The sequence below is a fragment of the Urocampus carinirostris genome, chromosome 18, assembly GCF_059441175.1.
Source record: "Urocampus carinirostris isolate Australia breed hairy pipefish chromosome 18, RoL_Ucar_1.0, whole genome shotgun sequence".
In the NCBI taxonomy this organism is placed as follows: domain Eukaryota; kingdom Metazoa; phylum Chordata; class Actinopteri; order Syngnathiformes; family Syngnathidae; genus Urocampus; species Urocampus carinirostris.
This window is the reverse complement of record NC_142366.1, coordinates 21,891,923-21,912,716: the sequence shown is the minus strand read 5'-3', so window position 1 is coordinate 21,912,716 and position 20,794 is coordinate 21,891,923. Positions and strand designations below refer to the sequence as shown.

The 20,794-nt window shown below is 40.1% G+C and overlaps 1 protein-coding gene across 1 annotated transcript in view; it reads right to left on the bottom strand.

Moving 5' to 3' along the window:
• Positions 1–20,794, bottom strand: part of cntnap2a (contactin associated protein 2a) — a 502,190-nt gene that overhangs the window by 85,603 nt on the left and 395,793 nt on the right. The window contains exon 17 of the mRNA XM_088322778.1: positions 18,792–18,919. Coding sequence (XP_088178904.1) covers positions 18,792–18,919 — 128 coding nt within the window. The remainder of the gene's footprint in view (positions 1–18,791; positions 18,920–20,794) is intronic.

Below are 20,794 nucleotides of genomic sequence, written 5' to 3'. Positions count from 1 at the left end.
GAGTCAGTTGAATACAGAAGAACAGGGAGTTGTGATAAAACACCTTGTAATATGTATTGACCCTCTGTCATGAACCAGAACAGGATCAGGACCCAAACGCGTGACGTTTCTCACACAAGCCTTTTATTTTACGGGAAATGGGGAGTCATGCACGTTAGGCAGCAGTCTGGCGTGGAATGATAGGAAGCCAGAGGCCGACGAGATTGATACCAATTGCCCGAGTAGATATCAGTCGGATGGGGTTGATACCGGACAGGACAGACAGGATTGATAATCTAACAGGATATCGAAATAAAACAGGAAAAACTAGACGGAAACGAAAACTGGAGAGAATAATAAACAGGACAAAAATAGACAGGAACTAAACTGGAAACCGATATTAAGCAGGACAAAAATAAACAGGAACAATACCGGACAGGAAATGCCAACAGGAAACAGGACCGAGTCAAAACCCATGTCTTGCGGTGCAGAGGTTCATTGGCGGACTGACAAAGGAAACATGAGAGCACTGAGATCAAAAAGAAGGAAAGCCAATCTGTCAATGAGCCGCAGCTGGCGCCGCACGGGCGGGGACAATTGGGCGCCATGGCAACGTGACACCCTCACCTGCAAGAGACTAAACCTACACCTAAAGTGTAATAATTATTAACAGTAAACAATGTAATAAGATAACTATTAGTGGTAAACAATATAAAGTTAGTTTAATTAATTGAATGGAAAATAAATGAGGAAAAAAGATAACAAAGGAAAAAGAGAAAAGAAGAAATAATAAACTTGACATTTTTATAAAAACACATTCAAATATGTATGAAGCTACAAAAAAAAGATGGAAACATTTTTTTTTTTTTAACCCTTTTTTGCGCTCAACAAATTTAAAGTCAAATTCGGGCGCATGAGTGAATACTATTACTGCAATAACTACGGCAGTGATTTTTTGAATAGTAACATGATCTTTTGCCCAGTCTTTTGAAAGCAAAGAAAAACTTATCGAAAAAACTGGAAAAATGGAAATTAAAATAAAACAAAAAAAAAATAAATAATGAAAATGGAAAAAAATGAAAGAAACAATGCTGAAAAAAAGAAAAATAAATACGAAAAAGGATAAATAGGGGACACAAGGAAAAACTGCGTCATTTATTTTGTTTCTGAGATGTAAAACAGGGAAATTAAGAGTTAATAATATATCCATTTTTTACTATTAAATACCAGCAAATAACGTTGCGTCCTCAACTACTACGGTGGATTGTTATTTTGAATTTTACTGCAGTTTTTTGTTAATTTGTCTCACTGTTATTTCATTGTATTGTTTGTTATTACAGCATTGTTACTATTAGCCAATCATGTTGCTCGTTTTTGATTTTCTCACTTTTAAAGTTTATTTATTTATTTATTTAACAGAGGGGATTTTATAGATTTTATAGATTTTAATAGATTGCTCGGGGAGAACCTTTTAGAACAAGTTGACATTTTCTTATCTAAGGATTTTGTACAGTCCTCTCCTGCTCTCCTTGCAAGTTCAAAAAACATTGATGTCTTCTCTCCTCTTTGTAAGCGCCGATTAAACTATAAACAACTTAGTGACAATGATACCTGAAATGGCATTTCACATGAAATATTCTTCATCCATGCTGTTAAAATGTACAATTTCAAGAAATTGGGTTATTAATTGTGGTATGTTTATTTTCCTTGACATTTTGAGATTAAGAGATCACGAATCACAATTTTAAATAGCAGTATTCCATTATTTCACCTTCTACCTATAGTCTAGCATGAATATACTCGGTCTTCTCATGCTATCCATTTAATAAAGACTTTGAACAAGTCTTTCAGACAAACTTCGTTCATGGTGAAGAGAGAAAGAACTATATATTCAAAGAATTTGCTAATCTGAACTCTTTTGTGCCTGCACGGACATTTTTTTTATGTTGCATTCCAACACACAACAGAGCCAAGTGCATTTCAGGGATATTCAAATCTAGTTATCTGCTAAACTTTCCTTGACAAGCCGTTTTATCGGTCGAGTTGGTTCTCAAGGTGCACATGGAAATGGCAATTCTGTTTGTGCTTTTTCTCTGCAGCCTTACCGCTCAGTCAAAGTACTGTAACCTTCAAGTTGAAGAGAACCAGCCACATATTTGATATATTTTTTTATTTTTTTTTTACATTTACTTAGAGACTCTTAAGACATGTCACTGCCCTTCAATTTCTATTATTTGTTGTTTGAGTTTTATTTGGTAATAATGATAGTGGAAGTCAACGATTCAAACGCCGTATTGTGTTTCTTTAGGGACACTTTTGTGTTGGATTACATTTATAAACAGAATAGCTCTGAAAAAACGTTACATGGTGAGGGACAGCATAAGCAGATGGCGCGGAAAAACATATTTGACCTATTCTGTTGTATATTTTTTACTACACAAACACGTTTAGAATTGAAACTGTAAAGGTTTACAACTTCACGGTCACGATTGCCCACTGCCCCCTCCTATTTAAACTCAGTGCTCTCATTCACTCCTTGTCAGTCCGTCAACGAACCTCTGCACTTGCAAGACTTGTATTTTGACTCTGTCTGGTATCCTGCTTGTGTATCCAGTATCGATTCCATCTGTCCTGCACTGTCCGGTATCTTGCTCATGTATCCAGTATCCGGTATCCTCCCGCCTGTCCCATCCTGTCTGGTATCTTGCTTGTGTATCCAGTATCCGTCATTGATCCCGTCTGTCTTGTCCTGTCCAGTATCTTGCTCCAGTCTCCAGTATCCGGTATCGATACCGTCTGTCCCCTCCTGTCTGGTATCTTGCTTGTGTATCCAGTATCCGGCATCGATTTCGTCTGTCGTGCACTGTCCGGTATCTTGCTCGTGTATCCAGTATCCGGTATTGATCCCGCCTGTCCCATTCTGTCCGGTATGCAGTATCGATCCCAACTGGGAGGTCGGTGGTTCGCGCCCCGGCCGAGTCATTCCTAAGACTTAAAAAGTGGTCGGCGGCGCCCTCTGTCGGCTGCGGCTGCATCGGCTCGCTACAACGGGTCAGGTGCAATCGACATTTCGTTCTGTGTACATTGTAACACAGAATGACAATACAAGGAAATTATTATTATTATTATTATTATTATTATTATCTGTCCCGTCCTGTCCGGTATCTTGCTGTTGTATCCAGTATCCGGTATCGATCCCGCCTGTCCCGTCCGGTATTTTGCTGTTGTATCTAGTATCCGGCATCGATTCCATTTGTCCTGCCCTGTCCGGTATCTTGCTCATGTATCCAGTATCCGGTATCGATCCCGCCTGTTCCATTCTGTCCGGTATCCAGTATCGATCCCACTTGTCACGTCCAGTATCTTGCTCCTGTATCCAGTATCCGGTATCGATCCCGTCTGTCCCGTCCTGTCCGGTATTTTGCTGTTGTATCTAGTATCCGGCATCGATTCCATCTGTCCTGCCCTGTCTGGTATTTTGCTGTTGTATCTAGTATCCGGCATCGATTCAGTCTGTCCTGCCCTGTCCGGTATCTTGCTCGTGTATCCAGTATCCGGTACGAATCTGGTCGGCCCGATCTGTCTGGCATCCAGTATCGATCCCATCTGTCCCGTCCTGTCCAATATCTTGCTCGTGTATCCAGTATCCGGTATCGATCCTGTCTGTCCCGTCCTGTCCGGTATTTTGCTGTTGTATCTAGTATCCGGCATCGATTCCATCTGTCCTGCCCTGTCCGGTATCTTGCTCGTGTATCCAGTATCCGGTATCGATCCCGCCTGTTCCGTTCTGTCCGGTATCCAGTATCGATCCCACTTGTCGCGTCCAGTATCTTGCTCCTGTATCCAGTATCCGATATCGATCCCGTCTGTCCCGTCCTGTCCGGTATTTTGCTGTTGTATCTAGTATTCGGCATCGATTCCATCTGTCCTGCCCTGTCTGGTATTTTGCTGTTGTATCTAGTATCCGGCATCGATTCCATCTGTCCTGCCCTGTCCGGTATCTTGCTCATGTATCCAGTATCCGGTATCGATCCCGCCTGTTCCGTTCTGTCCGGTATCCAGTATCGATCCCACTTGTCGCGTCCAGTATCTTGCTCCTGTATCCAGTATCCGGTATCGATCCTGTCTGTCCCGTCCTGTCCGGTATCTTGCTGTCGTATCTAGTATCCGGTATTGATCCCGTCTATCCCGTCCTGTCTGGTATATTGCGCGTGTATCCAGTATCCGGTATCGATCCCGTTTGTCCGGTATCTGTTCGTGTATCCTGTATCTGGTATCGATCGATGGTATCGATGTTGTTTTGGGATTCGTTATTTTGGGATATAATCTTTGAGTACCTTAAAAATGCATGATAGTTCATGTCTTTTTTATTATTTATTTAAAAATGTATTAATTTTAATGATAAAATATTGTTTTTTTTTACCGCTAGGGGGTGTTTAATAACACTCAATGTCCCTTTAAGTAGCAATATTTTGAGACATGATTCAAGCTGCCTCAGTATTCATTTACTTCAAGGATGTTTTGGAGGATCTAATAAATAAAACACATTTTTTTCTGCTCTGCAATATTGACATCATAAAATCCCCAAAACACACACAGGCAAGAAAATATCACAACAATAAACCTTTCCAAAGCTCACTCACATATACCACCATCAAGTGTTAGAGACCGTCCACAAATTCAATAATCCAGGTTGACGTTTATGGAAAAACTCACTCTAAATCAAATATTTAAACCCCCTCAATAAACAGAACACTGAGCTACATCACTGATATATATATATATATATATATATATATATATATATATATATATATATATATTATATTATTATATATATATATACTGGACTATATATAGTTCCTGATTGTGTGTGGAATCTTGGGAAGGTTTGGGACAGGCATGTCAAACATTCGGCCCAAGGGCCGGATCTCGCCCATGGGATGATTTAATCCTGCCACTAATTTCTATCTATCTACCTTGGTCATATCCCTCAAGAGGGGTGACCGACAGGAAGACAACACATACAATAACAAAGAAAATAAAAGGGAAAAAAAATTGCAAAAAAACGCACACAAACATTTTTGGACCATGGCCAACCCAATTGCCCAAACACCCAAACAAGTTAGGCACCTTGGTACCCAAGTTGCTCATGCTTTCGTCCCTCTAGATGAAACGGCACACCAGAAAGCGGCCAAGTCACTCGAGTCAGGGTGACACAACACACTCTTTTGTTCAACAGCAGGGCCCGACAGCTTTCACTGGTTTACCCCTGCCGCATCATACGGGTGCCCAGCCCATCCTTAAGAACGCGTCCACAATCCCACTCTCCTTTCACAACACCTCTGCACTCCTTTCCATCACTAACAAGAGCTCCAGCTTGCATTATATTTAGACCTCTTTCCTGCAGTGCACTCATAACACCACTAATTTCTGATTTTGTCAAAAAACAAATGCAAAACAAATTTTCTCTAGACGGCAGTGATGACCTTGCATAGCTTGGTGAGTTGGTTCAGGCTTAGAACTGCATTCACTTAACTGTTAGAATACACCAGTTAAATCAAGTCATGTTTATTTGTGACACCCTTAGTCACGAGTCTCAAAGGGCTGCACAGACCACAGCTTATTTCAAACTACAGACTATTATTATACCATCCCCTGATCTAAAACAGCATGAGGGTAAGGGAAAACTCAAAGGCCTCAACATGAGGACAATGAAGAAACCTTGAGAAGGGACCGAATCGAGCTAAAAATATAATAAAATGAGATCTGCTTGTGGATATAGTAAATGGTCTGCATTTATATAGCGCTATTCAAGTCACTGAAGACCTCCCAAAGGTCGATATAATGTTCTTCACATTTACCCATTCACACCCACACTCACACACCGATAGCAGCGTCAGCCATGCAAGGCTACTTCCTACCTGCTTATCGGGGGCATTAGTTTTGTGGTGTATTGCCCAAGGACACATTGACATCTAACTTGAAATAGCCAGGAATTGAACCTACAACCTCTGAGTTCCAAGACGAGCACTGTACCTCCTGATATCCAGTTAATGATATTGTCATGATTGCTCCTTTGGCGCTAACTGCCGCGGCTTCTGATTGTCAGTATTTGAACCCAGTCATGTCTGTCCCCTTTTGTCAGTCCGTCTGCGAAACTCAGTGATTACTAGGCAAGCCTTTTTCGACCCTGACTCCCACCTGTCCCGTTTTTGCTCCGGTCTGTATCCGGCTACGACCTGTTTTGCTCCTGACCGCGTCTGTTTTCCCGTCCCGGCTTAAGACCTCTTTTTGTCCCCGACCATGTCTACTTTCCCGTTCTGCCCTACGACTCGCTTCCGACCCCGACCACGCCTTGCTCTCCTGTCCCGGCTATCGACCTGTTTTTCCGTGCTTGTAACCGCCATCACTCGCTACGGAAGATCCACTTCCATGTTCGGATCACACTCCGAGTACGAGAGAGACTTGCTTCCCGCGCCTAGCACCGGATCGTGGGTGCAGCTCTTTCTCTTTCCTTTAAAAAACTTGTGAGAAACGTAACGCAATTGGGTCCTGTTTCCGTTCTGGTCCTAATAGATATTTTAATTGCAGTGCTGTATGTTACCGAAATGAATATACCAGAGTCGAATGTTTTGAAAATTTCGATCGTGATCATTCATCATGATAAACGAAATAATGATCTATGGAATGATGGCGAAACCCAGATACTGTAATTTGTGCATCGTGGCTAATGGGGACCTGAATCCTCTGCGATATCTGAAAATCCTCCAAGTAGACCCATGCTCTATTTAAAAACGCGCACTGCCGGCCCCTGGAGGTAAAATATTGTGGCTGTTCATCTCAGGCGAAAAGAAGGGAAAAAAGGAGACCTGCCATTCATGACACAAGTTTTCTCCCACTCTCAGCAGTACGTGATCCTGGATAATAGATCGCAGCCCCACGAGGGCAGTTCGCGTTTTGGTGGAGAGCAGAGCAACTGTCATGCCCCCCGAAAATATTGCACTTTTTAAATTCTGTCATAGTTGCCAGGGCACCCAATTGGCCCCGCCCGTGTGGCGCCAGCTGCGGCTCATTGACAGATTAGCTTTCTGTCTATTTAAGCTCAGTGCTCTCACTCTCACTCTCCTTTGTCAGTCTGTCTACGAACCTCTGTCCCGCAAGATGCGGGTTTTGACTCGGTCCCGTTTCCTGTTGGTATTTCCTGTCCGGTATGTTCACTTTTATTTTGTCCTGTTTAATATCGGTTTCCATTTTCGTTCCCATCTAGTTTGTCCTGTTTACATTCGATACCCTGTTTTGATATCAATCCTGTCGGTCTCGTTGTTTAATACCGGTTTCCAGTTTTGTTCCAGTCTAGTTTGTCCTGTTTATTTTCGATATCCTGTTTTGATATCAATTCTGTCCGTCCCGTTGTTTAATATCGGTTTCCAGTTTCGTTCTTGTCAAGTTTGTCCTGTTTATTTATCCGTCAGATATCTGCTTGGGCAATTGGGTATCGATCTCGTCGGCCTCTGACTTCTTTCATTCCACACCACACTCCTGCCTAACGTGCATGACTCCCCATTTCCCGTAAAATAAAAGGCTTATGTGAGAATCGTCACGCATTTGGGTCCTGATCCTGTTCCGGTTCTTGACAAATTCATGCCTTTCAGTTGCGCTTAATGTGTTTCCGATTTTGTTAAAAATGAAGCTAATTGAGCAACGAGGGGAATATTTCTATTTAAAGCTGTTTTGGTTTTGCTGGTCATTTTGTATTTAAAACATGCAAGTCAGAGCAGTTAAGAATCACTCGTATAGTGGGAAATAATCAAATGCGTCCCCTCATCGAGTGAGAATGCATCGGTTTTTGCGGAATCGAACCAGATGTGATGTCACAAACTGTTAAAAAACGTTTGGTTTTCATGTTGGCAGCTCCATGGTGATGAGACATTAGCAATAGCGCCACCAGATTGTTGATGAGGGCCCAATACTGACTATGAAACCAGCGAGGAACCCCACCAGGTGGTTTGTCATGTTCAGCATCCTGAACAGAACTGGGACACTTCCTGTCGGACATATTGAAGGTTTAACAGTAGGCTACTTTATCATCTTGTGCCTGGACGCTTTTTAAATGGATCTCGGCGAGCGTTAAAAGGCCCGAATCTACACGTGCTGGGCGATGAGATTTCACCGGTCCACTCCATTATCTCCCTTAGTGTGAAAAATGTGCAGTCAACAAGATGATACAGAAAGCAATATTATCGTAATGATCAAGCTGCCCCAGATTAAATCTACGCTTGCTTTTCTCACGCTTGGGTTATTACTTTCCAGAACACAGCTGATAGTTTGTAAATGTAACCCTCTACTGCATCCCTTTCATTGAGCTGAATCCTTAAATATTATTTTAAAGGGGCAGTGTGTATTATGACTCACATACGGTAAGCAGTTATCGGCCCCATAGAAAAAAAGACTCAAAAGCAGTGTTCCCTCTAAGCTGCGCCCGTGCACAATTGCGCACTGCTCGCACATTGTCAGCGCACAAGAAAATCTAGCCAGCGCACAAAAATGAGGGCTCAAAATTACTAATTGAGAAGCGACTTAAGTCAAACTTACAGTGCATGAAGGTAAGAATACACGGGTTCCCCTGACGATGTGTCCTAAATGCGATATTTTGAAGTCAATGTCGAACGAAGTTGAAAAGTAAGGTCAGTAGAGTTTGTCGAGAACCGGCTTCTTCGGCTCGGCTTACTAAAAGTAACCGGCTCTTTCGGGTCCTAAACGGCTCTTCAGGTTTTTTTTTGCTTCTTTAATCCCAACATGAACAAATATTAAGTAAAATTATGCACAAATTGACTTAAAGGAAGGGGGGAATAGAACAAATTAAGAAAAAAATACCAAAATGAAAAAGTAGTGAAAAGCTGAGAAAAAAAGAAACAAAAGGAAGAGAAAAGAAGAAGGAAAAATTTAGAAAAAAGCCAGAAAAAAAGAAAAGAAAGAAATGTAGGAAAAAAAATAAATAGAGAACAAAGAGAAAAAAGTAGCAGCTCGGAAAAAATAAACACAATGAGATTTATTTTAAAGGAATTTAAAAAAAGTAGAAAAAAAAACACCGAAAAAAGAAGAAAAAGTTTGTGTTGCATTCAAATAATTTCCAATTACATCAAGTGAATCGTGTTGCCAACATTGTACTTCCACTACAAAATGTGATTAAGTACAGTTCTGTATCTTACAAACGACGAAATAAGCCCCCCAAAATGTTAATATTATGCGACAAAATCAGGAAATAAAAAGAAATAGATATCTTGTGAAAGAATTGTAAGAACAAACGAAGTTTGTAGGCCGTACAACCTTTGCAATAGTACATGAGTCAATTCATTCAAAAGAGAAAAATAATTCTGCATTGCCGGAAACTCAGCAAAATGTAACTTGATAATTAATTATCTTGCCACACTTGGCATTATGGTTGCTCACTGTTGTTTCAAGCGTTGCTCAACGACTTTGTGTGAACGCTCGGACCCGTGGAAAATTACAGGGAACATTGCTCAACAGTCACTTGCTATGACATTCAATGATGTCCGATATCAACTCGGGCTCATGAATATTTTGTTTGTTTGTTTGTTTGTACATGATTCAATTGTTAGTTTGTTTGTACATGATATAAATTGAATCTTTTCTTCCGGCGCCGTCACGAATGGCAGCCACTCCAGCAGCTCCCGTGTTATTTTCGATTGTTCTCGATTGTTCTCAGCTCAGGGATGCTGCTGGAAATGTGAATTTCCCTTCGGGGATGAACAAAGTATCTATCTATCTATCTATCTATCTATCTTGGAATCGATCTCATCGGTCTATGGCTTCCTGTCTTTCCACGCCGGACCACTGCCTAACGTGTACAAATCCCTATTTCCCGTAAAATAAAAGGCTTGTGTGAGAACGCCACGCGTTTGGGTCCTGATCCTGTTTTGTTCATGACAAATATATTTAACATTTTATCTCACAGTTAATATGAAAAAGTAAAATTCCACTATCAATCCGCCCCTCTCCCTTGCCAAAGCGCCACACTCACTGCCTGCTGCCCTTCACTTTCTCACGACTCCCAAGTTAATGTCTAGGTATGTGACTGACAGGAACACTATTAGCAACTCTTCCTACTTGGCCTGCTGCTGCAAGCTGACTGACGGGGACAAGTCTATATGAACCTCCCTACCATAAGATAGAAACATAAAGCACCAAGGACTAGCTTTTTTATTTTATTTTAGTTTTCAATCTGGCTTTTTAGTTGACTTTTTACTTTTTTAAGCTAGCTTTCTAGCTCCCTTTAATGTGCAGCCAATGTTCCCTGTAGTTTTCCACGTGTCTGAGCGTTCACACAACGTCGGTGAGCAACGCTTGAAACAACAGTGAGCAACGGCAATCCCATGTGTGGCGACTGAGTCATTATCAGACATGTCCAAAACTTGACATCAACTTACATTTTGCTGAGTTTCACTTTTGAATGGATTGACTAATTTATTATTGCAAAGGTTGTACGGCCTACAAACGTCGTTTGTTTTTACAATTCTTTCACAAGATATCCATTTTTTTTGCTGATATATTTTGTCGCATAATACTTATATTTTTGGGGGCTTATTTTGTCGGTTGCAAGATACAGAACTGTACTTAATCACATGTTTTAGTGGAAGTACAATGTTGGCAACAAGATTCACTTGATATCATTGGAAATTATTTGAATGCAACACAAACTTTTTCTTCTTTTTTCTGTGTTTTTTTTCCATTTTTTTTATTCCTTTAAAAAAAATCTCATTGTGTTTATTTTTACCAAGCTGTTACTTTTTTCTTTTTGTTCTCTACTTACTTTTTTCCTACATTTCTTTCTTTTCTTTTTTTTCTGGCTTTTTTCTAAATTTTTCCATCTTTTTTCTCTTCCTTTTGTTTCTTTTTTTCTCAGCTTTTCACTACTTTTTTTTGTCGGTATTTTTTTCTTTTTTGTTCTATTCCCCCATTCCTTTAAGTCATTTTGTGCATAATTTTACATTATATTTGGTCATGTTGTGTTTAAAGAAGCAAAAACAACCTGATGAGCCGTTTAGGACCCGAAAGAGACGGTTCTTTACAGTGAGCCGAGCCGAAGAAGCCGGTTCTCGACAAACTCTACTGACTTTACTTTTCAACTTCGTTCGACATTGACTTCAAAATACCGCATTTAGGACACAACGTCAGGGGAACCCGTGTATTTGTACCTTCATGCACTGTAACTTTGACTTAAGTCGCTTCGCTGGTTCGCGCCTCGGCCGAGTCATACCTATACCTAATTGGTAAAATGGCGGCGCCCTCTGTTGGCTGCGGCTGCATCGGCTCGCTACAACGGGTCAGGTGTATCGACATTTCGTTCTGTGTACATTGTTACAAAGAATGACAATACAAAGGAAATTATTATTATTATTATTATTCTTAATTAGTAATTTCGAGCCCTCATTTTTGTGCGCTGGCTAGATTCTCTTGTGCGCTGAGAATGCGCGAGCAGTGCGCAATTGCGCACGCGCGCAGCTTAGAGGGAACACTGTGTGCAGCCCTTTGAGACTACAAATAAAAATGTCTTGATTTGACTTGACACTGTAGTTGGAATTCCTTTATATGCAATAACCTTCAAAACGGTACTGTATTCCACTGAAACAAAAATCTGTCTCAGAACTCCTCCTTTGTGTGAGCACCTTATTTCCATTATCGACAGTGAAAAGATCGTCAGGCATGACTGATGTGACGGGCGAGTGTTGTAATTAATCAACAGCCCTGAAACGCCGCAGGTAGGAAAATAACACGGTGCAGGACAACTGCAAAGACGGTCAATAGGGCGAGAGCTGCAAAAACAGTAGGTGTTTTCAAAAAAAAGCTATAGAGACTGAATTGATTTGACGGGCAGAGGAAGAGAAACTTCATAAAGAATGAGCAACATTTCATGGACAGTAATCCCTTGTTGTACCAAGCTTGGTTTCTTTGAATTTGTTCATAGTGCATTGTGTTTATTTTGAATGTGTAATCCACAGGTGTCAAACTGGCGGCCCGCGGGCCAGATCAGGCCCGCTAAGTGATTGAATCCGGCCCGCGAGACAACACTCAGAGAAGCACAAGATGAAAACAAGCTGCAGGTTGAAATATGTCAACTTGATGTTGCTAAAGAATGGTGCTTCTCACAAAGACACTGCACTTGTATTTATTTCTCTCTCTCTCTCTCTCTCTCTCTCTCTCTCTCTCTCTCTCTCTCTCTCTCTCTCTTTCCACTCCTTTTCTCCCACTCTCTGTCTCTTTCACTCTGTGTCTCTCTTTTTCCCTTCCTTTGTTGCTCTTTGTCTCTTTCTCTCTCTGTCTGTTTAACTTATTTTGCTCTAATTTCCTTTTTTTCCTTTTCTCTTTCTCTCTTCCTACCCTTTGGGCTTTCTTTTCTCTTTTCTCTCCTTCTGTCTTTCTATTTCTTTTAGATTTCTTTCTTCCTCCCCCTTTCTTTCCCCCTCTCTCATGACTTCTCTTTTTATCTCTTTTGTTTCTCAGGCTCTCCCCCTCTCTCTCTTTCTTTATCCCCCCTCTTTCTCTTATTTCTTTATCTCTCTTTTTCTTTCTCTTTAATCTACTGGTCCGGCCCAACAGAATGTTTGTTCTATCGTGTGGCCCCCGAGTTAAAATGAGTTTGACACCCCTGGTGTAATCATTCACTCCGCCCCTTTTCTACCTGTGACTGCCTGTGCGACAATAATGTTCAGGATTGGGTAGGGTTACTTTAACTGGATTACTTTCAATTACTTTTGGATTACTCCAATACCAAATATGCTAATAAAAGACAAAATAACCTAAATATGAATACAATTACTAAATTTTGTGCAGGCTTGGGGAGTAACGGAATTCATGGAACGGCAAAAATGATGTTGGCAAGCTGTTTGGATTTATTTTCATTTTGTTTCTGTCGCATTTTATGTTAGTTTTGCCGGAGATCAAAGAGATCAAAGCCAGGAGAGAAAGCTTACCACGTGTTGTGAGTCATCATTTTATTCATATTTAGTTTCTTTTGTCTTTTATTAGCATATTTGGTATTGGAGTAATCCAAAAGTAATTGAAAGTAATCCAGTTAATGTAACCCTACCCAACCCTGATAATGTTGCATTGTAAGTTGTACAAGTACTGAAATAGCTTAACTCTTTGAGTTTCTCTAAAAGCCAACACATTTATTAAAGGCAAAAAGAAGATACTTTCTAGCGCCAACAAAACTGGACTTTTTAATGTGCTAAAGGAAACTAAACGCATTTTCCAATTAAATTTTTGTTTCCAAATAACGTCTACATGAACATGGCAAAATATCATTTCAAGTATAGTGGAAAAATGTCAAAAATACAATAATGTCACACTAATAAAGTAAGTGTATAACACACTTTGGGCCAAAGTATCTGCACAAGTGCCCGAGTCTGGCAGCCAATCAGATAACCAATCAATAGAGCAATATTTTAAAGTTATAATTTGACAGTAGAAGGTTATTTGTAAGAACAATAAATACATCTATCTATCTATCTATCTATCTATCTATCTATCTATCTATCTATCTATCTATCTATCTATCTATCTATCTGTGCATCAATATTAAAATTAAATTAAAGTAAATTTCAGTACAGTATTTTCAGTTTGGAACACTCTTTTAACGTTACATTTTTGTTGTCCAATAACGTCCACATGATGGCGATACAATATAATACCAATTAAATTGGATTGTGTCCTAAATCAATACTGTAGAACAATTACAATTGGACGGTGTTTTACTTTTATGTTTCAAACACATGCTGAAAATGAACACAGTTTATAAGAAAGTATTTCATAGGTTTTGACTATCACGGGATATTTTTGGAACCAACCCCCGCGAACTTGATTTCCGTAGTTGTCATTAATAACAATTATTATCATCATTCCATCACCTCCCATATATCACCTCCTATATATGCGTAAATGCTGCCACCATGCTGTACTTGCCCAAGACACACCACAGGGAATGGTGCCCCTACGGCCATAGTGGTTAAGGGATCCAAACAATCCAAACCAACCAACCAAGCAATTGACCAACCGAGGAAACAACCAACCAACCAATAATCAACCAACTCGAAATAATGCGTGTTTACTCGATAGTTCTTATATTTGTTTCCTATTATTTAAATAATAGTGAATCAGCTCGGTGGAACAGAGGGCAGGGCGCTCGCCCCGATACTGGTAGGTCGCTGGTTCGAGCCTCGATTAAGTCTTACCTAAAACTTACAATATTGGTACCTGTTGCCTCCCTGGAATTGAAATTTGGGGGTTTGGTCACCTAAATACCTCTAATGACATGTGTTCCGACCAGGGTTGAGTAGGGTTACTTTAACTTGATTACTTTCAATTACTTTTGGATTACTCCAATACCAAATATGCCAATAAAAGACAAAAGAAACTATCCATCCATCCATCCATCCATTAGCTGCACCGCTTATCCTCAGTAGGGTCGCGGGGGTGCTGGAGCCTATCCCAGCTATCTTTGGGCAGTGGGCAGGGGACACCCTGAACTGGTTGCCAGCCAATCGCAATAGAAACTAAATATGAATAAAATCACTAAATTTTGTGCAGGCTTGGGGAGTAACGGAATACATGGAACGGCAAAAATGATGTTGGCAAGCTGTTTGGATTTATTTTCATTTTGTTTTTATGTTAGTTTTGCCGGAGATTAAAGAGATCAAAGCCAGGAGAGAAGGCTTACCACGTGTTGTGAGTCATAATTTTATTCATATTTAGTTATTTTTTGTCTTTTATTAGCATATTTGGTATTGGAGTAATCCAAAAGTAATTGAAAGTAATCCAGTTAAAGTAACCCTACCCAACCCTGGTTCCGACACATATGTCGGGTTGAGTGATGGGGCTGGGAATCCTCTCCTTTGTAACAGAAGGAGTCAAGGATGTGGTTGTATACTTCCACTAGGGGGATATGGCTCAGGTATATAAATTAATGAATTACGTTTTATCACTAGGATGTGCTGGATAATTTTATATACAGGTACTAGCTAGATTATCAGAGATAGCTAATTATTATGTTAGCATTTTAATCCAGCCTGGTCTATTTAGTAGATATTCCCTTCTCTAAAAAATCTGTTATCATCCTAAAATGCATTCATCCGAAGGTCGAACAATTTAAATTTCGCCCGGTCCGCAAATGTTTCCGAATTAACACCCAAAACGAAGTTGCCATTTGCTCTCCCCGACCGTTAAAAAGCTTTGCGCTCTGTCAACAGGAGCATTTTTAATAAGCGGGATAACAAGACCCGAGGTGGTCTTTTGATCCAACCTTTGCAGAGCCCTTCACAAAAAGGTTACTCCGCCTGGCTCTACAACATGCTGCGAATTAAAGAAACGATGGTCTTCTCAGCGGCTCAGGTCTTCAACACGAATATTTTCGATTAATGAGGCCGTCGCCGCTGCACCGATCCCGCATCTCACTCAAAATGTTTTCTTGGCTATTGCCGGTTCGCTCTGTGCTTGGTCTTCCTGAACAGGTCTTGTGGGTAGACTGAAGTTTCGATTGATCATTATAAAGCTTTTGTAGCATGCTCGCTAGTGGTGGGTAGTCAGTAGAATCATTGATTAAAAAAAAAAAAAATTGTGTATTACGTTCTCATCTCATCTCATCTCATCTCATCAGCCGTACCGCTTATCCTCATTAGGGTCGCGGGGGGGCTGGAGCCCATCCCAGCCATCTCCGGGCAGTGGGCAGGGGACACCCTGAACTGGTTGCCAGCCAATCGCAGGGCACACAGGGACTCATTCGCTCATTCACACCTAGGAACAATTTGGACCGGCCAATTCACCTGAAATGCATGTTTTTGGAACGTGGGAGGAAACCGGAGTGCCCGGAGGAAACCCACGCAAGCACGGGGAGAACATACAAACTCCGCACAGGATGTCTGGAGCTGGATTTGAACCCACGACAGGTTCCCATGACATGAACTGTACATTATTGGCAATATGCCAATTGAAGGGAACCACCCAAAATTCTCTTTTTTATCTATTTTTCTTAGCTTTTTTTCCCTCTTTTTTATTTTGTCTCATCTTCCTTTTTTTCTTTTATTTTTTTTTCTTCTCTAGTTTATTTTTTTATCGTTTTACTTCTTTTTTTTTCCATTTTTTTTATTCCTTTTATCTTTTTTTCTTTGTTTTTCTTTCTTTTTTTCCTTTTTATCTTTTACTTCTTCCTTTTCTGTTTATTTCATTTGTTCCTTTACGTTCCTTTTTTCTTTATTTTTGCTAGATTTTTTTCTCCTCCTTTCCTTTTGTCCTTAATTGTTTTTCTTTTATCTCTTTTTCAGATTTATACTCTTTAAATATTGCTTTTTGTCTTATGTTCTACTTTTTCTCTCCAGGTGTTTTTCTTTTAACATACATTTTTCTAGGTTTTTACTTATTTTTTCTTTTTTTTCTTAATCTCCTGTCAAGTCAAGTCATGTTTATTTGAATAGCCCTTAATCACAAGAAGTATCTAAGGGCTGTAAAGACTACATGCTCCTACTACACCACCCCCTGATGCTTATACTTTCATGTTTTGTTCTGTTAGACTTTTTTGGTGTTGAGTCATTATCTAGTTATTCTATCCACATGTGATTATGTTCCCTGTGTTCTATTGCTTTTGTTTTTGTATTCACTTAGAACCAGCTGGTATTCAAACATATCCTGTGTTGTCTTGTTTTCATGTTTTGTTTAGTGCTAGTACGATTTTATTCCAACATACACTGGTCGTCCTACTTTTATGTTGTGTTCTATTAGAGCAGCTCTGGTGTTGAAACATTGTCCAGTAGTGAGTATGTTCCCTTAGTTCTCCCTACATGTTTTGTTCAGTTAGACTTGTTGTTGAAACGTTATTTAGTTGTTCTATTATCATGTGAATATGTTCCCTTTATTCTCTTGCTTTTGTGTTTTGTTCAGTTAAAATAATTGGGATTCAAACATATCCCACTTTGTCTTTTTTCATGTTTTGTTCAGTGTGAGCGAGTTCGAGCCTAATTTAAATCTTCTCCCTTTCATGTTTTGTTCATTTAAATCTAGTTCGTGTTTCGACTCATTGTAGCAGGGATTTGTCGTCAAGCCTTTGTTGGAGTAGTTTTAATTCAGTGGATTATGTAGATCCGTGTAAATGTTGATGTTTTGTTTCTGTACACTTTCCAATATTGGTCATTTTTCTAGAAATACATAATTTTCCAAAATCCTTACTGTGTGTCTTCTTTTATAGGATTTGCTTCATTGGCCAGGGTGGATCATGACCCATTTATTCTCATTTGACTTATAAAACAAATGCCGGGATGGAGAGAGTGTTTACATTAATCTTGACAAAAGACACAAAGTAAAATAAATAAGGTTGATGGGCCATTGACCCAAATCTATTGTGGGTTAATGCAGCTAGCAAAGGAATCCAAATTTACTTGCTTTGTTTTTCACATTTTTAAAGTAATTGTGTGCATAATGTTAGATAATAATTGGAAACATATGGATTTGAGCAGGGCGGCACAGCAGCTGGGGCAGGACAAAGACTAGGAACCTTCCCGTGGTGTCCTGCGAAGGGCTCTCTGCCTTACGAATCCCACTCGATCCACTCAGACTCGCTCTCTCTTTCTTTCTTGGTCCTCTCTCCTTCTTTGTCTCTCCTTTTCTCTCTTCCCCCTTTACACTCTTGTCTCTCATTTTCTCTATCCCTCTCTTTCCTACTCTCTCCCCACCTCTCTCACTCTCTTTTCCCCCTTTTTACGTTTTACACTGTCTGTCTCTTTCGCTTTCTATCTGTCCTTCTCTCTTTCTCTCTTCTACTCTCCTCTCTCTGTTCTTCTTAGGGCGGGCGACATCGAGAGCAACCCTGGCCCCCAGTCCAAATGCCAGTGGTGGTTTCGAACCGTTCGCTGCGACCACACCCCTATCACCTGTACTACCTGCCCACGGGGCTTCCATAAATCATGCACCGGCCTGTCCGAACGTACTAAGGACTTCAGAGGCTTCGTATGCTTGGTTTGCTTGAGTCACACCCCGTCAGGCCTGGCGGCACAGGACAGTCGCAGCCCCCTCCCCTTCGGAGAACTACGGAGCCTCCCACAAGCGAGTCTAGCGCTACTAAGGATTACCTTAGGCTCCTTGAGTGACTCAACAACAACAACAACAGCAGCAGCAGCAGCTGGGGGATTAGCACGCAGCCCCACGGTGCAGAGGATCACGGTTCAAGTCCTGCTACCGCAGCCTCCCTGCATGGAGTTTGCATGTTCTCCCTGTGCCTGCTTGGGTTTCCTCCCTCATTCCCAAAAACATGCATGTCAGGTTGATTGGCCGGTCCAAATTGTCCCTAGGTGTGAATGAGTGAGTGGGATGGCCATCTCTGTGTAGCTGGCCACCAGTTCAGGGTGTCCCCTGCCCACTGCCGGAAGATAGCTGGGATGGGCTCAGCACCCCCGTGACCCTACTGAGGATAAGCAGTGCAGATAATGGATGAATGGATTCAAGCAACAAGAGAAAATATGAAGTGTCGATTAGTGCGATGTGGAAAAAGAGCCTATTCTTGAAAAAGAGCTATCACTAGTGCTTAGGCTTTGAGTGGTGACCTATTAACTTGCTTTGAATAAAACCTCCTAACCTTGACTAGAACCTGTTCACTTAATTCTTACTTATAAAACCACTGTATGCTTATCGAGCCCTTTCGTTTTGATTAAATTGATCAACTTTCAGCAATACAAGTTGTGTGATGTTAGCTTAGTAAATACAAAGGATTGTCTTATGGTGCAAATCATAGCACAAACATCACTTACCATCTCCCTGGCAGCGCAAAGGTCCAACAGTCAATTTAGCTTCGGAGCCAGCTCGGTTTGTGTCACCAACTGCGATTTGGCTCACCGGCAGATGTTCCTTAAACGTCAAGAGACCGGAATCTTCTTTCCTGGAGGTCAAAGTCAAATATGAAGTTTTCAGCAAGGCCAATTGACCGTCAAATTTAGCCCCAACCTTTACCCAAGTTTTCAACCCTGCGGCTTATGCAATGATGTAGCTAATAACAAGCAGTAAAGGTAATAGTGAGACAACTGGAATATATGTGTCGAGGGAGACGCGAGTCTAATGTATTCTATTTATCTGTCAACATTATCGTGTGTTTCGTAGTAAATATTTTACATTGTTGGATTCAATGGATTGTCCTTGATGTAACTAAACCATTTTCGCAGACATTCAAAGAAGTTGAAGACGGCCATCGGACGTAACGGTGAGTTACCTCGGCTGTAACATTTTCAGGTACCTTGTTTCTGGCTGATGTTTCTCTGATACATTTATTTAGGAATAGTCATCATATTTTGAATCCCAAGAGTTTAATCTTTCCGGCAGCCCACCGACATCAAGGTGTTACAATATTTTATTAAAACGCTCTCTGTGTACCGTCTTCCTTTGTAAATATCTCATATTTCAATGTGGGCTTATAGTCAGGTGCGGCTACTGTATGGTAAATGTTTTCCTTTAAAAGTGAACTGGGTGCGGCTTATAATTAGGTGCGCCTTATAGTCTGTATTTTACGCTAATGATTTTAATGCAGCCTAGAAAAAATATTGCCCTTGTCTAACTAAACTGTAGCATGGAAAAAATAAATGTGTTATTGTCTTGCTTATAAATTATATTTATGCACGTTTCCTTTTGAATAAAAACATCAATGATCTCTGTGATGAAAAACAAATCCATGCAACAAGAAATACAATTCTGGAAGGCTTAGCTTGCTAATACTACCCCTGACTCTATTGATTGAGGCTGAAATGTGTACCAAATAGGAATCCTTTGTTTCACCATGGCCCTCTCCCATGAGGCAAGAGATTTACATGCCTCACTTTGCATTTGCGGAAGGTCAGCTCTGTAATTAGTTGCAAACTAATTGTATTAATAATATTTATAAAGTGAAATATAAGAAATTTAGGGAAAAAAAAAATCAAAAAATTGTAATGTGAAATTTGAAAGAAAGGTAATATTGAATAAATATACCCATTAATATATTTTATATTTCCGTAGTGACAGGGGAGGCACATCCTCTATTGCCTCCCCTGACTGCATGCCGCAGACTTACATTTATAAAATATGTACATTTAGTCAATAAAATGTTGAATAAAAGGAAAATACACAATTTTTCTACTTAATTAATCATAAACGTGTGTAAGAGGAAAATACAAATATGGTTTTATATTTTACTAACACAGTGCATTCAAAGTAAACATAGATATTAATTAAAAAAGAGTAGAAAAACATTGAGTTTAAATTGTGTTTTGAAAATATTGTATTGAGATATATTAGTCCACCATTGGTCCTTCTGTTCATGCTGATTCACAAGTAACAAAATATCGCTCAATTACTATATTTTAATGTATATTTGGGGAATATTTTCTTCTTTTTCTCTTTCCTTTAACAGTAAAGAAAAAAACACAATTGTTTTGTACAATTTTAATTCCTGTCAAAAACCAGAACAGGATCAGGACCCAAATGCTTGACGTTTCTCACACAAGCCTTTTATTTTACGGGAAATGGGGAGTCATACACGTTAGTCAGCGGTATGGCGTGGAAAAACAGGAAGCCAGAGACCGACGTGATCGATACCAATTGTCTGACCAGATATTGGACGGCTGGGGTCGATACCAGACAGGACGGGACAGACAGTATTGATATCAAAACAGGATATTGAATTACACAAGACAAACTAGACTGGAACAAAACTAAACCAATATTAAACAACGGGACGGACAGGATTGATATCAAAACAGGATATCAAAATTAAACAGGACAAACT